Here is a 15,617-nt window from a genome sequence, read left to right as displayed (position 1 = left end):
CGTCGTGCCAGAGTCGAATCAAATCCAGGGTTTACTGAAGCCTCGTAACAATTCTCCTCCTAACTCCCCAAGGGAACGAAATCTCGCCAAAACACATTGACATAATTTATGAATTTAGTTTGGAGCGACAGAAGATCGACGTTTGAATCGCTGCCGTGCCAGAGTTGTGTAGCACGGCAGAGCTTGTCGAACTTAATTGCTTGCCGAACTTAATTCAAAAGTTTGATTCAGACGCCGTGCTTCTGCCGTGCTTTTGTCGAACTTAACTCCTGAATTTAGTTCGGCACGGCAGAAGCACGACGTCTGAACTGGGCCTGAGACTGTTATTGGAATTGTACTGTATTATAATCATCAAGCATGTTGCCTTCTTTACTACTTGTGCGAAATTAACAATGGCATTCACATTTACCAGTTTAACTTTGAACTATTACACTTCTGTTTCCGGATGTGGTTATGGTTTCGGTTTTGATCAAAAATATTGGCGGATCGGCGGATTTGGTGAAATAAAGGCACGGAACAGCGGATTTGCATACCCCTATTCACGGATTTAACGTTAAATCCGTAAGCCAGCTTACAATACTTTATCCATGGACCGAAGGAATTCAAGGCGCGAGTGTTCAGCAAACTGCATAAAAGACAATAAACTTGTACCGTTGTTGACCACATTGCTTTAGTGCACGGAATCATTATTTTATGACTAAGAAAGGCTTCCTGATAATGGGGATCAAGTGTAGTTTGCTTTGGTTTGTATAACTGAGGATAATTCTAAATACAAGCCCCCGGGGGCTTACGTTCGGAGGGGCTTATTACAAGAGGCACATGTAGCATAAAATGGCCATTTTGGGGGGATATAGCCCTTTAGAGAGAGAACACGTCCTCCATGTCTGCAATTATTGCTGGGACAATCACCAAAAAACTCACGATGGAAGGTAGGAAATCAACAACCAACACATTAATTTCAAGTTTATTCAAAACAAAACAATTGCATACAAGCCTGACTTTACACGTACTTCAGCCTTAATTTTACCATGAAGTTCAGAAGCTATTCCACACTGAATGAAAACACTAAATTCCAATGTATACTGCGTCAGCTGGCAGTTTACATATTGTTAGAGAACAGTACACAGTACATCTCTCAAGCTTCCAAATCCAGACCCAAACCAATCTTGTGTCCACCTTGATTGAGATTCTTGGTGTCAATCAATGAGGACAGTGTGACCTTGATTCCATCACGCAGGCGCTGGGTATATGCCATGCCTACTTGGCTGGTGTTGTTCACCTTAGTCTGTTATGTAAAGATTAATGCAAGAATGAGTTAACAAGAAAAGTTAGAAGTTAAAACTCTAGACGTGTAGAAATTTGTTGAATGATATCACAAGTCACGCCAGCCCTTTGCTTGCTGCATGAAGTTCTTAAAGTGCCTATGAAGTAAAAAATAATTGCTGCTTATTTTTTCCTGTTGTCTTGCTCACAGACTTTGTAACATGAAGTTGATTACCACAATTTTTTCATTGTTTTCTTTGTTTTTTCACCCTTCAAGCTGACAAAGAAAGTAAAGTGGGCTATTCAGGCTAGGTTCTAACTGCAAGGATGTAGCTAGGAAAAGCTAGTACATTAACAAGCCCAGTCAGCTTTTGTGGCCAGTGCACCATAAAAGTTACGACTAAGTCTTGTTCTTTTTTTAGTGAAATTTCAGCTGGGTATAAACTCTCTTTCAGCCTTAAGCCACCTCTTGGCTACATCCCTGTTAACTGAAATGAAATAAACAGTAGCTTGTAGTGTTGTTTTCACCTACCCTAATAGATGTATCCTTGTCTATATCATACTTGCAGCCAACTTGGAATGACGTGCTGCTGCTACCAGATGCCCAGTTGAGCTGAGCAGCAGCCTCAAGATTGCTGTTGATCTGTAAGAAGAAAAGCGTAATGGTTTTTGAAGGGTTAAAGGATCAATGTTGTTGTCATCAGAGTTTTATTCAATTTTTCTTAATTTACCTTGTGATAAATTGATCCAGTGAATCTAGAAGCATCATTCCTACAAATAAGATAACATATGAAGAATTTTATCACAATAATATATATTTTAGCCAATACAGAATTCGAAAACAGCCCCCCCCCCCACTAAGTAAGGCCTCTGTCTAAGTAACAGTTCTCTCAAAAGTAGTGACCCCTTTGAAAATGTTGTCAACAGTACACCGACCACAAGCACACAACTCCACAACCACGCCTAAAAAAATACCCACTACCTGGACAAAACTTGGCGAGCTTTGAACAGTTCCTGGATGATTAAATAAAAAAAGCCTATACTTACACAGATGAGTGAATGTGGAAGTCATCTGACCGATAACCAAACGAAAAGTTGTTGCCAATCAACTTTGACTTAGCAGTGTCATAGGCAGCTTGATAACCTGCCACCCAGCCTTCATATCTGTAAACACAAAAACATGGCATTAGTAGTATCCACAAAGATACACTTGCTTGCCAAGGCCATCTGGTCACAACACCACAACATGGTGTACAGGACTAGACACCGGGCATTACTTGACAGAAGCTTTCCAGCCTCAGGTTATTATAACCCTGTTACACAAGGCAAAAAGATGGACCAAAATCCCTAAGCCCAACAGACTGACATAACTGACTCAATAAATACTTGCATGAACGACTGACCAATTCTGGACATACAGATGGACAGACTGACTGATCAACCAAGAGTCCAAGTCAAAATTAATGCAGTAAATACTATTACAACAGTTACCCCACAACAGCTGATGCTTGTACTGTCGGTCCAGCAAAATCAAAATCAACATCTCCAGTACCATGGAAGTAATCCTGCTTGTATGCACTCTTTATCTTAGCCGACTTCTTCCTAAAATGTACACATTAAAAACAGAAAGACAGCATTCAAAATCTTCACTCTGATTTGCTAAAAAACATTGATCCACAGATACCAATCTGTTGATTAAAAATGCTGGGAAGCTCAGTTTTTGTAAGAACGTCAAGTCAGTGAAGCCTCACGAAGTTCACCACCTCGCACAGAATATGACAAGTTGTCTCTTTACTTGTGTATTCTCTTGTGTTGTATGTAATGGACTTCAATATAGTGAATCTATCATTAGGCAAGCTTACACCACAAATGAAGTTGTTACAAATACTGTAATTTCCAGCAGTTTACCCGCACGGCAGATGACCCGCACCGGTCGTTTTTTGCCAAAATGAGAAAAAAGATTCAGCAGATTACCCGCACTGGCAGATAACCCGCACCAAAAAACAAAAGAAAGTTATGCTAAATAGTTCGAGAACTCACAAATTTGAAGTGATCGAGCGAGACTAAGCCTTTCATGTTCGTGTCCATTTGGAATAAGATAAAAGTTTCTGCTACTTGGCCACCAATAGGGCAGTTAAAAGCACTCTCCTCAGCATTACTTTCTTAAGTTTGATTTTACAAGTTAAATATCCAATCTATTGATGTTTAAGACTTAACAGAATGCGAAGCGTTCGTTATTGGAGCAATCGATCGTTGAGCGCCATTTTTGTAAGGTTGAGAGAAAGCTGGGACGAGTGTAAAAAATCCTTGTGGGGTAGGGGTGAGGGGCAGCCAAAAAGTACCCGCAAAACAGCAAAACTGCAATTTAGAACTTATAACAATACCTTTAATGTGCCAAGTAAAAACGATCTTCAAAACTCTTTTAAAACACTAGAAATAACAAACAGTTCTTAATGTGCTAAGTAAAAACGATCTTCAAAACTATTTTAAAACACTAGAAATAACAAACAGTTCATTCGCTTCTAAAATGTTCGAAAAATACCTGAAACATGCATTCCTTCACTAAAACCTAAATGATCCCAGGCTAGTGTTTAGTTTGATCAAGTTCAGTTTAAAATCCATTAAAGTCCTCATCTTCCGTGTCACTATTAAACAAGTCAATTAAATGGGCATCCATAACAGGATCCAGAGCGGTCGCGGATTCCATTTCGTCATAGTCACTGATGTCCGACTCATCACTCGCTCTATCCTCGGCACAACCCGTAATGCCTGCCTTCCTGAAACCATTTGTGATTGACGTTGTTTTCACTGCCCTCCATGCTCGAATAACCCAATCGCAGACTTCCGCATGTGTTGCCCTCCTCATTTTCCCGGTTTCAGTGAAGGTGTGTAGGCCCTCCGACATCCACTTTTCCCACTCGGCACGGATATGGTTTTTAAATGAGCGATTCACAGAAATGAGTCAGTTAGCCTTTTATAACGATTTTGCATTGAAGAAAACTTTATTCATTGTTTTTGTTAACAAAGCAATTTCCATTGAGAGTTGAACTGACTTGTAAAATTCGGCTCGCAATTTTCTCAAAAAAACAATATCTCGGGATCTACTTGGTCTTAGAAATCGCTTGAAACGGAAAAATACTTTTTAAATCAAGGCAGTACTAACTGTAACTTTTCCACTGATGCATCGAGTATTTTTGTATTATTTCTTCACTTGTCAGTGTTTTGTTTACACTCGTGCCGACAATTATATTTTTTATTACGTTCCACTAATTATGTGGCGCCATGAATTCAACAGATCACCAAGATATTTATGGAATCTCAGGTTCTACTGGGTCTAAGAAATTGCTTGAAACGGGAAAATACTCTATAACTCAAGGCAGCGTTAGCTAGGAATATTTCGCTGATGCGTCGAGTATTCTTGCATTTTTTTTATCACAGTCAATGCTATTTTTTCACTGCACGCGTGCCGACAAACGCCGGCATCATGTTTCAGTTAGGCTTTGTGTTTTCCACAATAAAAGACACGTTAAAAGGTTTAGGTGAGAATTTTTCTAAGCAAAAAAAAAACTAGCTGTGAAATTGACAAGGTAAGAAAACTATCAAAGCACAAACGCGTAGCGAAAAATTTGTTTGTATGGAATTTTTTTTGTATGATTTCTTCTGTCAATACTATAATAATTACTACTAAATACTTACGGGGAGATTAAAAAATTATCAGATAACCCGCACCACCCTATTACCCGCAGCAACGGTAGTTTACTGAAAAATTAACACATTACCCGCGGGTAATCTGCCAGAAATTATGGTAATGAAAAAACAAAAACATTGCCAAAACTCACCCAGTGTTAGGTGCAAAACTTGTGTCGAATTCCAACTTGAGTCCTTTGGCTATCTGCAGATCAGATTAATAAGACGTGAACACACAAAAGCAACACAATTTTTGAAACAAGCAGTCATTGATAACTTGGATGTTCTATAAAATAGGGGCAACAACGAAGTAACTGTAAGGAAGAGAAACTCGGAGAGAGAAGGGGTGGAGAGAGAGAGAGAGAGAGAGAGAGAGAGAGAGAGAGAGAGAGAGAGAGAGAGAGAGAGAGAGAGAGAGAGAGAGAGAGAGCTAGAGTCAAGGGCACTTTTGTAACATTTTCAGGCACTTTTGTAACATTTAAGGGGCACTTTCGTAACCCATAGGGCACTTTGGTCACCTACAAGGCACTTTTGTAACCTCATGAGGCACTTCGGTAACTTTCGTAAGGCACTTTTGTAACCTTGTAAGGCACTTTTGTAACCTAGTAAGGCACTTTTGTAACAAAAAGGGCACTTAAGTCCCTTTCATTTCTTTTTAAATTTGTACTTTTGGTAATGTTGAAAATATTCGATATAATGAAAACCTTAACTTCCACTTAAACTGAGAATTTTTCCGCAAACACTTCTATTGCTTTACAGCAAATGGAACCCCTTGAATGACAGTCTTACCAGTTTTTAGGAATGGACCATTAAATTTTGGAGGGGGTTGGGCAATTTTTTTTGAAAAAAAAAAAGTTTATTTATGGCCAAAAGCTTTTTTGAAAGTTGCGCATGCATGCAGATTGAATATTTCCGGTAATTTAGCCGACACGACACAGTTTAGATCACTTAACGAAAAACAAGACATATATCATTTAATACAAGAATTGATATTTAAGTTATAGGTTACGGTTAGTACATTGATCTTTACAGAAGACGCTTACCTTCAACAACTGATGCTTGTGTCATGGAATGCTTAATTACATCCCATAGGAACAGCATGTTTAGAATCATATTTGTTCCGTAACAATAGTTTTGGTGTAGGTGTCATGGAATGCTTAATTACATCCCATAGGAACAGCATGTTTAGAATCATATTTATTCCGTAATAATAGTTTTGGTGTAGGTGTCATGGAATGCTTAATTACATCCCATGGGAACGGCTTGTTTGGAATCGTGTTTATTCCGTAACGCTCGATTGTGTGATTTGTATTCTTTCATTGTGTAACCAGTTCTGTTCGGTGCTCTTGTGGTTGGTCCTTGACCAATAGTTTTCTTTTCCTTTCTTTGATTGTAACACCTTGCGTTTACATATTTAGGGTTTTTGGGGTGATACGTGTTGAGAGGTTTTTCTGTGTGTAGAAGAAGCAGGTTGAAGTGTAGTTACGAGCGAGGCTAGAAAGTGGCAGGAACACGTCCGGAAGCACATTTTCATTACTGAAAAGCCATCAGTAAACCATTCCTAAATTCACGACAAAGAGCCATTTGCCGGGGAATGTGAGTGCTAAATAGCTGGTCGAAGCAATCGAAGGACAAGCGTAAAGTTCTGTCGAAGTCGGCCGTTGTAAACCGGACAGCTGGAGTAAGTCGGAGAAGTCAAGTTGAAATATACCGGACTGAGTGAAGACGTAATCGGAAGAAGTAAGTTGAAAGGTGGGAGTAATAAACGGGAGTTTGAATTGGTTCGTTGTGTGTGTCATGTGTTGGTGGAACGTTGTTGGGGTCAAGTTCATGGACAAGGACTTCAGACGCAAGGTGAACTGAACTGAACTACGGAAACGCCTTTTTTTTTTAAAGGAATATTCTTGTAAATAGATTAAGTGTACTGAAGTATTTAGCTTGTTTATTATATTCTTGTAAATAAATTAAGGTTAATTATTTAGCTTATTGTATTATTGTTAGTTACCCTATTTAAAGTATAATGTTATTTTAGTGTAATTGTTATAATAAATGCTTGTAGACTTAGGTAGTTGTTGCGTGTTTTCTCGGGTTCGTTTATACTTAGTTTTTCTTTTGTTAGAGAGAGCCCACCTTTGTGGCGCGGTTTCGTCACAGCTTGTCTCTTCACCGCAGGCAGACTGCACGTGGATGACAAGAGCTTACGTAACCTTCCCATGATTCTCGTGGCAGACCATTTGTTTGTTGTTGTTTTTTTGCAATTATTCCGGAAAAAAAAAGCAGCATTTTCGTTCCAGAAATTGGGATAACAAAATTATTTATTTACCTTTTTTGTTGTTGTTGCTGTTTATTTATTTATTTTTTTTATTGATATATTATCTAGTTTTTTGGCGGAACAAAAATGAGCCTCCCCATGGGTACCCTCAGACTTCGTTTTCGTTGCAATATTTTTACATATTTTTGATATTTTAAAGCAAATTCTCGTTTTTGGATTAAAATTATTGCAAAACAGCGTAGTCATTGTAAGTAACAGCCGAATAAATAATTAACTCAATGAAAACCGCTTCGTCTTAGATTCTTTCAGAAATACCCATAGAAAGGCTCAAATGTGAAAGCTCTCCAAACAAATGGCATGAGCTTACGTCACCTCGAACATGTGACCACCTTATCTTGTAGAAGATTCTAGGCATACTATCTATGCCCGTTCAAGATAAACTCAGAACGCTGCAAAATACTCAATGACACTGCCATGTGCCATGTACCACTGTAACGGGTCAAGATTTGCAAAATAATACCAAGGGTTTAAAAATTAGTTTTCCTTTTTTAAGCTTAATACTTAATATATACATACTATTCTACTAAAAAGATAACGTATTCATTTCATAATTTTTGTATGTTATTAATGATGAGTACCTGCAATGCCTTACGTTAGCCACGCACCTAAAACTTTACTGCCTAGGTAGGGTGTGGGTATCAGAGATAACGCCCTCTTTAAAACAGCTATAGCTATATATGTATATTTTTTCACCAACAGTGCAGATCTCTACCTCGCTCAGCAGGAAGTGTCATGCTAAATGAAGGAAACTTAAAAGAAATCGTCATTATGTATATGGGTACAATACATGTAGCACCGAATATTAGATCTTGGTAGTTAGGACATCCCAAGGCTTTGTGCGGTAGATCAGCCAACTTGATTATTTTCTTTTTTTGCGCCGGGTTTTGAAACTTTATCAGCGGTACGACTTTCAGTGTTTGAAATAATCTTTTTTCTTAACAACTCTGTGTTTCTATTTCCCAACACAAGCTCTTCTGGAATAATTATTGTGTAGTCGGTTTGTTAGTCCTCTTATATTCGACAGAGTGCTTTTCAGGGCCTCGGTATGCGCAATTGATTTTATACTTTCAATTAATTTTCTTTCTCAGTTTACATATTATTTACTTTCAATTAATTTTATTTCTCAATGTACATACTATTTACTTATGTATTGAATTATTGTGAGTAAAGTATTAATGTAATAAAAAGCCATGTATTTTGCCGCCACAAAAACGCTCTTGTTATTTGAGCACACTTGAGAAGTATAGAAAACACTCCATGCGGCTAGTGTCTTCTAAACTTTTCTCGTATTCTAAAATTTCCGTCGTGTAACGCTTTATGACAGTACAATACAAAATCCTTATTTTTTAAAAGATATTTCTTTCCACGTTTATGTTGCCGCCCATACACATTAATTTTCTTCGTAGAATTGTCATCAGCTTACAATGGCCCTTGCGATATCAGTGTTAATTAATAGTGTTGTGATCACATTGACCAACTTGCAATTGTGCTCAGTATACGCAAAAATAAGAACAAGGCAGACGTACCATGAATAACAAGATAAAAAGGGCTTATGAAAATCGTTTGAATCATCTCACGTACTGGAATTCAAGATTTTCATTTGCATTTATTAAAAGTACAACAAGAGGGAATTTTATTTTTGCGCGTGCTCATAATTTGTTTTTGAAGCCCCTCACCTATTATTATTTGTTGTCACATACTTTCCTCAGCTCTCTTTTATTTTCTATTCGTCTGCCTTGTTGTTGTCTTACTCTTGTTGGAAAAGGTTCAACTTACCTTTCAGAGAGGTGGAAAAAATCGACCTTTCAAGCAGAAAAAAATGCCATATACGCAAGGAAACAGTTCAAAGCCATTTCGTCTGTAAGTCTGGCAGAATAGGCCCAAAATTGACCATCCAACCATGAAAGCAAAGATTTATCCTTTCTGTATTCAGTTGTTTATCACAGTAATGCAGTGATGATGATGTAAGGTTGCCACAAAATGTTTCGATGTGGTATACATTACCCCATACCGCGTGCCTAAATGCGGGTTAAAAGAATAAAGATTCGCTCCTGTGCGGTTTCCTTTTACACTAGTGAGTTGAAATTTTCGGCAATTAATGGTTTCATCTAACACCTATTGCTCACCGAAGCATTTGATGTTTCACTAAAAATAACCAAGAATCTCTCGCCAACGGAATATCTTGCAAAACGGGCACTTCGGTACCCCGCAAAAAGTACTATACCGGCTACATATGAAAGACATTTTTTTCCAACAAGAATTCAACGGAAGAAGATTAAATTTATAGGTTTAGAAGTACAGTGATATAGGTAACTGCTCCGAAAATTTCGTAACATTTGGTTTAATAGAGGCTGAGAAATTGTGTTTCGAACTTTTGTTTGTCAAATTTAGGGGTTTTCATAAAACGTGAAACATGAACTCGACATGAAAGTGTAATGTTCAGCCTACAAATTTTTGGAAGGCCGAAACAACCACTTTTAATTGACGAGGGTAAGCGAGAGAATGGTAATGGACAGTTTATGCATCCATCTACCCATCGACTGCAACAATTTTTACAAAAAAAACCCAAAAAAGAACCCTTACCCTTGCATAGGGCGCTTTTGTAACCTTTTAGACGGTAAAATGTTAATAAATCACTGAGGTTTAAACGATTCACAAAGATCTTTTTATATTAGCATCACCGCATTAGTAGCCCACTGAAGAATGTAAAAAAAAGTTTTAAAATTTAGAAGTAGAAAGTTGGCAGGCATGGAGACAACAAGGTTACAAAAGTGCAAACTTTACGTCTAGAGAGAGAGAGAGAGAGAGAGAGAGAGAGAGAGAGAGAGAGAGAGAGAGAGAGAGAGATATGGAGGAATGAATAGAATAATAATTAATAATTCTATTCATTCATCCCTCATAATTATTATTAGTTATGACAAGTTCATAATTTCATTGTTCTGACTTGTGATTGCAGATGATGGCTTCACTTCCAGATGCTCATCAACCATTTTCACAGTCTCCAGCAGCTGCTCAAAGTGCAGGCAGAGTTTCATTCCTTTGGAATGGTATTAAAATAAATTTAAATACCTGATCTTCTACAGTGATTTGTGTGGTCAGGACATTGTCTGTTGTCCACTTTTCGGCAAGGGTAACACCTGTCAAACCAAATGGAAACATAGTGTGTTAGCTCTAAAGACATTCAATTGTATCAATTACATATTTATGTCTAATTTAGTGATTTTCTGTTTAATTTGCCAGTTTCTGTTTACATGACAAGCCACATTAGTTTTATATATTATATATGGGCAAGCAAAATGTGATAAATAATTATATAAGTGCTGTATCAGTGAATCCAGTATTCATAACTCACCATAGTCAGTATACTTGTATTTTGTCTCCAAACTTCCAAGCACCTTTCCTGTGTCGTTGTTCGATGAACCAGAAGTTATAAATTCCTAAAAGAAGTAAACAAACACCATGGATATGGTATAATTTGTTCAGCAATATATAGATTCAGATATTTATAGATTCAAAATAACAACTTGTTCTAAAGTTTGTTCTGAATCATACCGATCATCAGGAAAATTTGCAGTCTGAAGACAAACTCTGATATTACATTGAACCTTTGGTGTTAATTATTTATTGCAAACTGGAATAATAATCTCACCACTCCTTTCTTTGTTTTTGACTTTAAATCAAGCTTGACGGATCCAAATCCTGAGAAAAGGACATTGCACAAATTCACTTAAACATATCATTTATTCAGATTACCCAAATTAAACCTGAGGTTTCAAACAAAGTAATACTTTAACAGAAATTGGGTGTACAGCAATAACAGTGAAATGGTACTTGAACACAAATTAAACTGATTTGATATAAAAAAGAGAAGTCTCATAACCCCTGGACATGATTTTGAACTTTGCTGAGAATCATCACAGTGCAAGGAGTGACCATCCATTATTGCTGATCAGGCATTTATTGGGGAAATTTCATGAAAAACACAACTTGTTGCACCAATTTGAAATGCACTGAGCAGACGTTGCTTCAGCAGACAGGATACTCCGATACAGAATCACTCAATTGGTTAAAATTTTAAGAATTGATATGCTATATCCATGGCACATCACTAAACATCTGTTACAACTGTCAAAATTATAGCAACCCAGGTCATGAATATTGCTGTTTCCTTGCATAACTCGAATATTACATAACTCGAATATTACGTAAAATCTAATTTTCAAGACAATAAAATCACATTGCATCAAGCTTATCTTCACAGTCCATTTTTTTTTTCAATAACACCCAACACCCACCTGAGCTCGGGTGGGTGTTCTGTAGTAAATCAGCATCTATAATAATTGTCAGCAGTTTTTTTGAAAATTGGCCCTTTAGGGAAAAGTTTCATAGGTCTCTACCATTGCTCACTGATGCATGCTGAGCCAGGCTGGCCAGCCACACACTTTAAATCTTTTTGCAGACACTGTACATAGCACACAAAGAGGTTCACTATAAAGGTATTTATCCTGAGAGGAACCATTGCTAACTAACAAATGTGTCAGTTTTTTTTAAAAAGACAAAGTGAATTTTCTGTTATGACACTGACTTACCGTATCCCTTGCCAAACACATCCCTGGACTCTTTGCCAAGGTCATCATACTTTGGTGGAGTGTTTGCCATTCTATAAAGAGATAAAGATGAAAATAAACTTTAATAGATTCATCCTCTCAAAGGTTTTTCAGAAACTATTTATAATAATAATGAGAAAAAGAAAAAAATGTTCTCTAGTATAAAAAATGGTACCAAAAGGTCATGATGTAAAACAATAAATCAATCAAGGCTATGAAGCCATTTTTTCATGCCAGCATTATATGTCTTTAGGGATTCAATTTCCTTAATGACAGCACAAGGTAAGTAAACATAATCAGAAAAAATAATACTAAATTTTCAACCTTAACTTTCTCTTGAACATGCCATAGTGTCCTATGGCATGGATAATTCTATGGATAATGGATACGGATAAATCATCCCTGTGAGGGGTTGTACTCCAGATGTTTACCATCAGAAATGGTAATGGTCAAAGAATAGCCTTAAAAACACTACAGGACTGCAGATCCTGGTGACAGGCTCATTAATTTGTTATTCTCATTTTTTATACCCATCAACTATAGGTCCACAGACCATAGTAGCAGGCAGTCTCATACCCCATCTTCCACTACCAGATTATGGTTTCTGGTAAGAGGAATGCGCAAATTCATTCTTATTTATCCACTGCAGGACTACAGACCATGTGGCAGAAAAATTATTCTTATTTATCTACTACAGGACTACTGACCAGGCTGGGATTTGTCATAGTCACATGTACACTATATTTTCAGAGTTCCCAGTTTTCTCTCCATATGTTGTAACGGCAACAACACACAGCCTGTCTTAAAATATAGCTTAGTCCAGGAAAAGTAAAGAAATAACAAAGCAACAGATCCGGGAATGTTTTCCAAATTATAATCCTGGTCTTGACAATGTGTTGTTCCAGAAAATATCCATACCCCTCCCATGGAATGTTTTTTAGCTTGAAATCCCCCACCCCACCCCTCAGGAAATTCCATCTTAGTGTCATACTTTCCTTTAAAAAATTGGGCTTTGGAACCCCCCTCCCCCTTGGAATTTCCATTAACCTTCCTTGGGGTGGGTATGGATATTTTCCGGAAATACACAACATAAAAGTGAAATTATTTATGACAAACTTTGGCTGATCAGTTTTGCTTACAAAAACAGGACATTCCTGAACTAAACATCACTCAAACAGGATGAAAGCTCTTATTTCTTGTGCCAATTAATTTAACTCCAAATTTAATTTTCTTCTTAAATTCAGTGAGGAACAAAAAATTTTACTTCATCAAGCCCTGATCTTTATCAACATTGCAAAGAACACCCTGAAATGTTCATCTTTAGTTATAGAGACCGTACGAATGGAGGGAAAGAATTCAGAATATTGTTATTCACGAATAAAGTGCAATGAATGATATGAGCCTGCCGACGCGTTAACTTGGAAGAGCTTACGAACAATTCCTTTAGAAATACCAATACTATCGATGAAGTGGCACCGGCTCAGTAGAATACATTTTCACATGCATGCCGGCACATGCTGACCCCATGGATTATCAAACATATGTTGTACCTTTTAGGTACACCAATCCTTACTGATCAATTATGATGAAATATATAGATGACTTGCATCTACGATTTCGTCAACTCCCTCAGGACATCTTAGAACAAGCGTCCTAAAAATCAATATTTTGCTTTAAAACAAGGATATCCACTCGGTGTAGCACAGAACAGTGTCAATTCTCACGAAATCTGGGATGGAACGCTACGCACGTAAGAGCAATGTTTAATCGGTGGAATGTGGAGTTTCAATCACTAGAGCGGAGAATTTAGCTTGAGTCATCACAAAATTGGCCACGCGCAACATGTGCCTGCCATGAGTGATTTCCAAGAGCAGAACGATTTCACCGAAAATATGAAGACTTAGGTCTAGACCTTTAAAAATAACTCAATTTATATTCAATTACATCTTCCATAACGCTATTGAGATATCAGATATTAACGTGGCTCAATAAAACTTACGTTCTCTCCCTAGCCTTGGAGCACCCGACTTTCCTTCTTCTCCTTGACTTGGCAGAAAGTAAGATGAAGTGTGGGGCGACTGAGTCAAAAATACAGGGGCTACGTCGTTTAACTGTCACCAACTATACAACTGTGATCAATCAGTCATTTAGTTACCGCTAGTTACAACTGCATGTATGATTGTGGTTTTAGTATACCGCCAGAAATGTACGTTAGATAAACTGATTCCCCAGAATCCCGTCCCTACTCATTTATACTACATTCTTAGCACCCCCGACTGACTGACTGACTTACAGTGCTAATGACTGACAGATCTGACGGACAGAGTGACTGAATGACTGAATGACTGAACGACTGAACGACTGAATGAGTGAATGACTGATTGACTGACTGACTGACTGACTGACTGACTGACAGTGACTGACCGACCGACCGAAGACCGACTAACTGACTGACTGACTGACTGACTGACTGACTGACCGACTGACTGACTGACTGACTGACTATAAACCATTGTGCAGTTCCAGAAAATATCCATACTCCCCCCACAGAAGGGATTTGAATTTCCTGGGGGGTGGGGGGCTCTATGAGACCAAAAAATTTAAAGAAATGTATGAAGCTTAACTAGAATTTCCAGAGGGGTGGGGAGGTGTTAGAAAAAATCCCTTCCTTGGGGGAGGTATGGATATTTTCTGAAACTACACATTAACTCCAAAATGGCCCATGACAAAGGGTTTCCTGGTAGGGCAAGCTTGTTTCTTTGATGCCATTGTAAAAATTCACATTTTGTCCCTTGTTACTTTTGTTACTTTTATAGGATTGTGTATGAATGGAACAGTTTGCCTCTTGAGGTCCGTTCGGCATGCAGTGGTGACAAGTTTAAAGCTCATGTTATTAAATTTGTAACAAAATTGTAAATATCATTACAGTTTTAGCGCGGCAGGTTTCTTTCACAGGTCACAGGTCACAGGTCACAGGTCACCAAAAAATATGCCAAAACGTCATAAAACAGATGCATACAAGGGCGTCCCAGTGCAACTATAAGAGCTCTTTTTTTAAAAAAAAAAAGCGTAGGGGAAATCAGTTGTAGCACTGAAATAAAAAAAATAAAATAAATTGATCCAAAGAAAGCCAAGACTTATTTCTGTTGAAAACATAAATTGTTTGTAGCCTTTCAATATAATATGAAAACGAAAGAGGCTTACACTGATCCGTGAATTATGCATTTACTTACGCGTGATTTGTGAACCAACGACTTTTGCGGGAATGATTCACTTTTTTTGGAGATTTTAGCGTCATTAAAGCTCGTAAACTACACCAAACTAGATGTAAAACCTGCCCATTCCACGCGACTGAGAACTAACCACAGCGACAGTGAACCAGGAGGACCTAGAATCTAGTCTGTCACGATGTGTCACACATGCACACGGCATTTCGATGCATCAAAATGGAGGGTTCTGTATGTTTTGCGAAATGTGGATAGAATTTGTATTTTTATGTAACACATGATTTAGCCTTTGCATTTTTATGTGAAAAGTGATTTTTTTCTGTTAACGTGAAGCTGTTTTCGAATTTTTTGTGATGCGTGAAAAGGCTGATTACAATGCGTGAAATTGTTTTCAGAGTAGGTATAGGGGAACCCTCTTGTTTCTGTTTGGTACATACTCGTTGTATAGATTTCAAAAAAAAAATATAGAAATAAAACAGTTCAATTTGCCATCATAATGAA

General features: G+C 37.6%; 1 protein-coding gene and 1 long non-coding RNA gene across 2 annotated transcripts; one reads left to right on the top strand and one right to left on the bottom strand.

Annotated features, from left to right (window-relative positions):
• Nucleotides 1-948: 948 nt before the first annotated feature.
• On the bottom strand, nt 949-13,983 carry LOC110066477 (non-selective voltage-gated ion channel VDAC2-like). The gene is made up of 11 exons (XM_020773705.2): nt 13,889-13,983; nt 11,872-11,942; nt 10,932-10,981; nt 10,635-10,719; nt 10,352-10,419; nt 5,103-5,155; nt 2,755-2,865; nt 2,311-2,427; nt 1,995-2,034; nt 1,796-1,906; nt 949-1,285 (listed from the first exon to the last, which is right to left on the bottom strand). Exons 2-11 carry the CDS (start codon nt 11,939-11,941, stop codon nt 1,136-1,138), a joined length of 855 nt encoding a protein of 284 aa, XP_020629364.1. The 5' UTR covers nt 11,942; nt 13,889-13,983; the 3' UTR covers nt 949-1,135.
• Nucleotides 11,991-15,592, top strand: LOC149118486 (uncharacterized). Its single transcript, XR_016202827.1, has 2 exons — nt 11,991-12,496; nt 14,706-15,592. It is a non-coding gene; the product is annotated as an uncharacterized LOC149118486 (long non-coding RNA).
• The last annotated feature ends 25 nt before the right edge of the window (nt 15,593-15,617 follow it).

The sequence above is a fragment of the Orbicella faveolata genome, unplaced genomic scaffold, assembly GCF_042242905.1.
Source record: "Orbicella faveolata isolate gen_17 unplaced genomic scaffold, um_ofav_v1 contig_1, whole genome shotgun sequence".
NCBI lineage: Eukaryota > Metazoa > Cnidaria > Anthozoa > Scleractinia > Merulinidae > Orbicella > Orbicella faveolata.
This window is presented reverse-complemented; position numbering and strand designations above follow the sequence as displayed.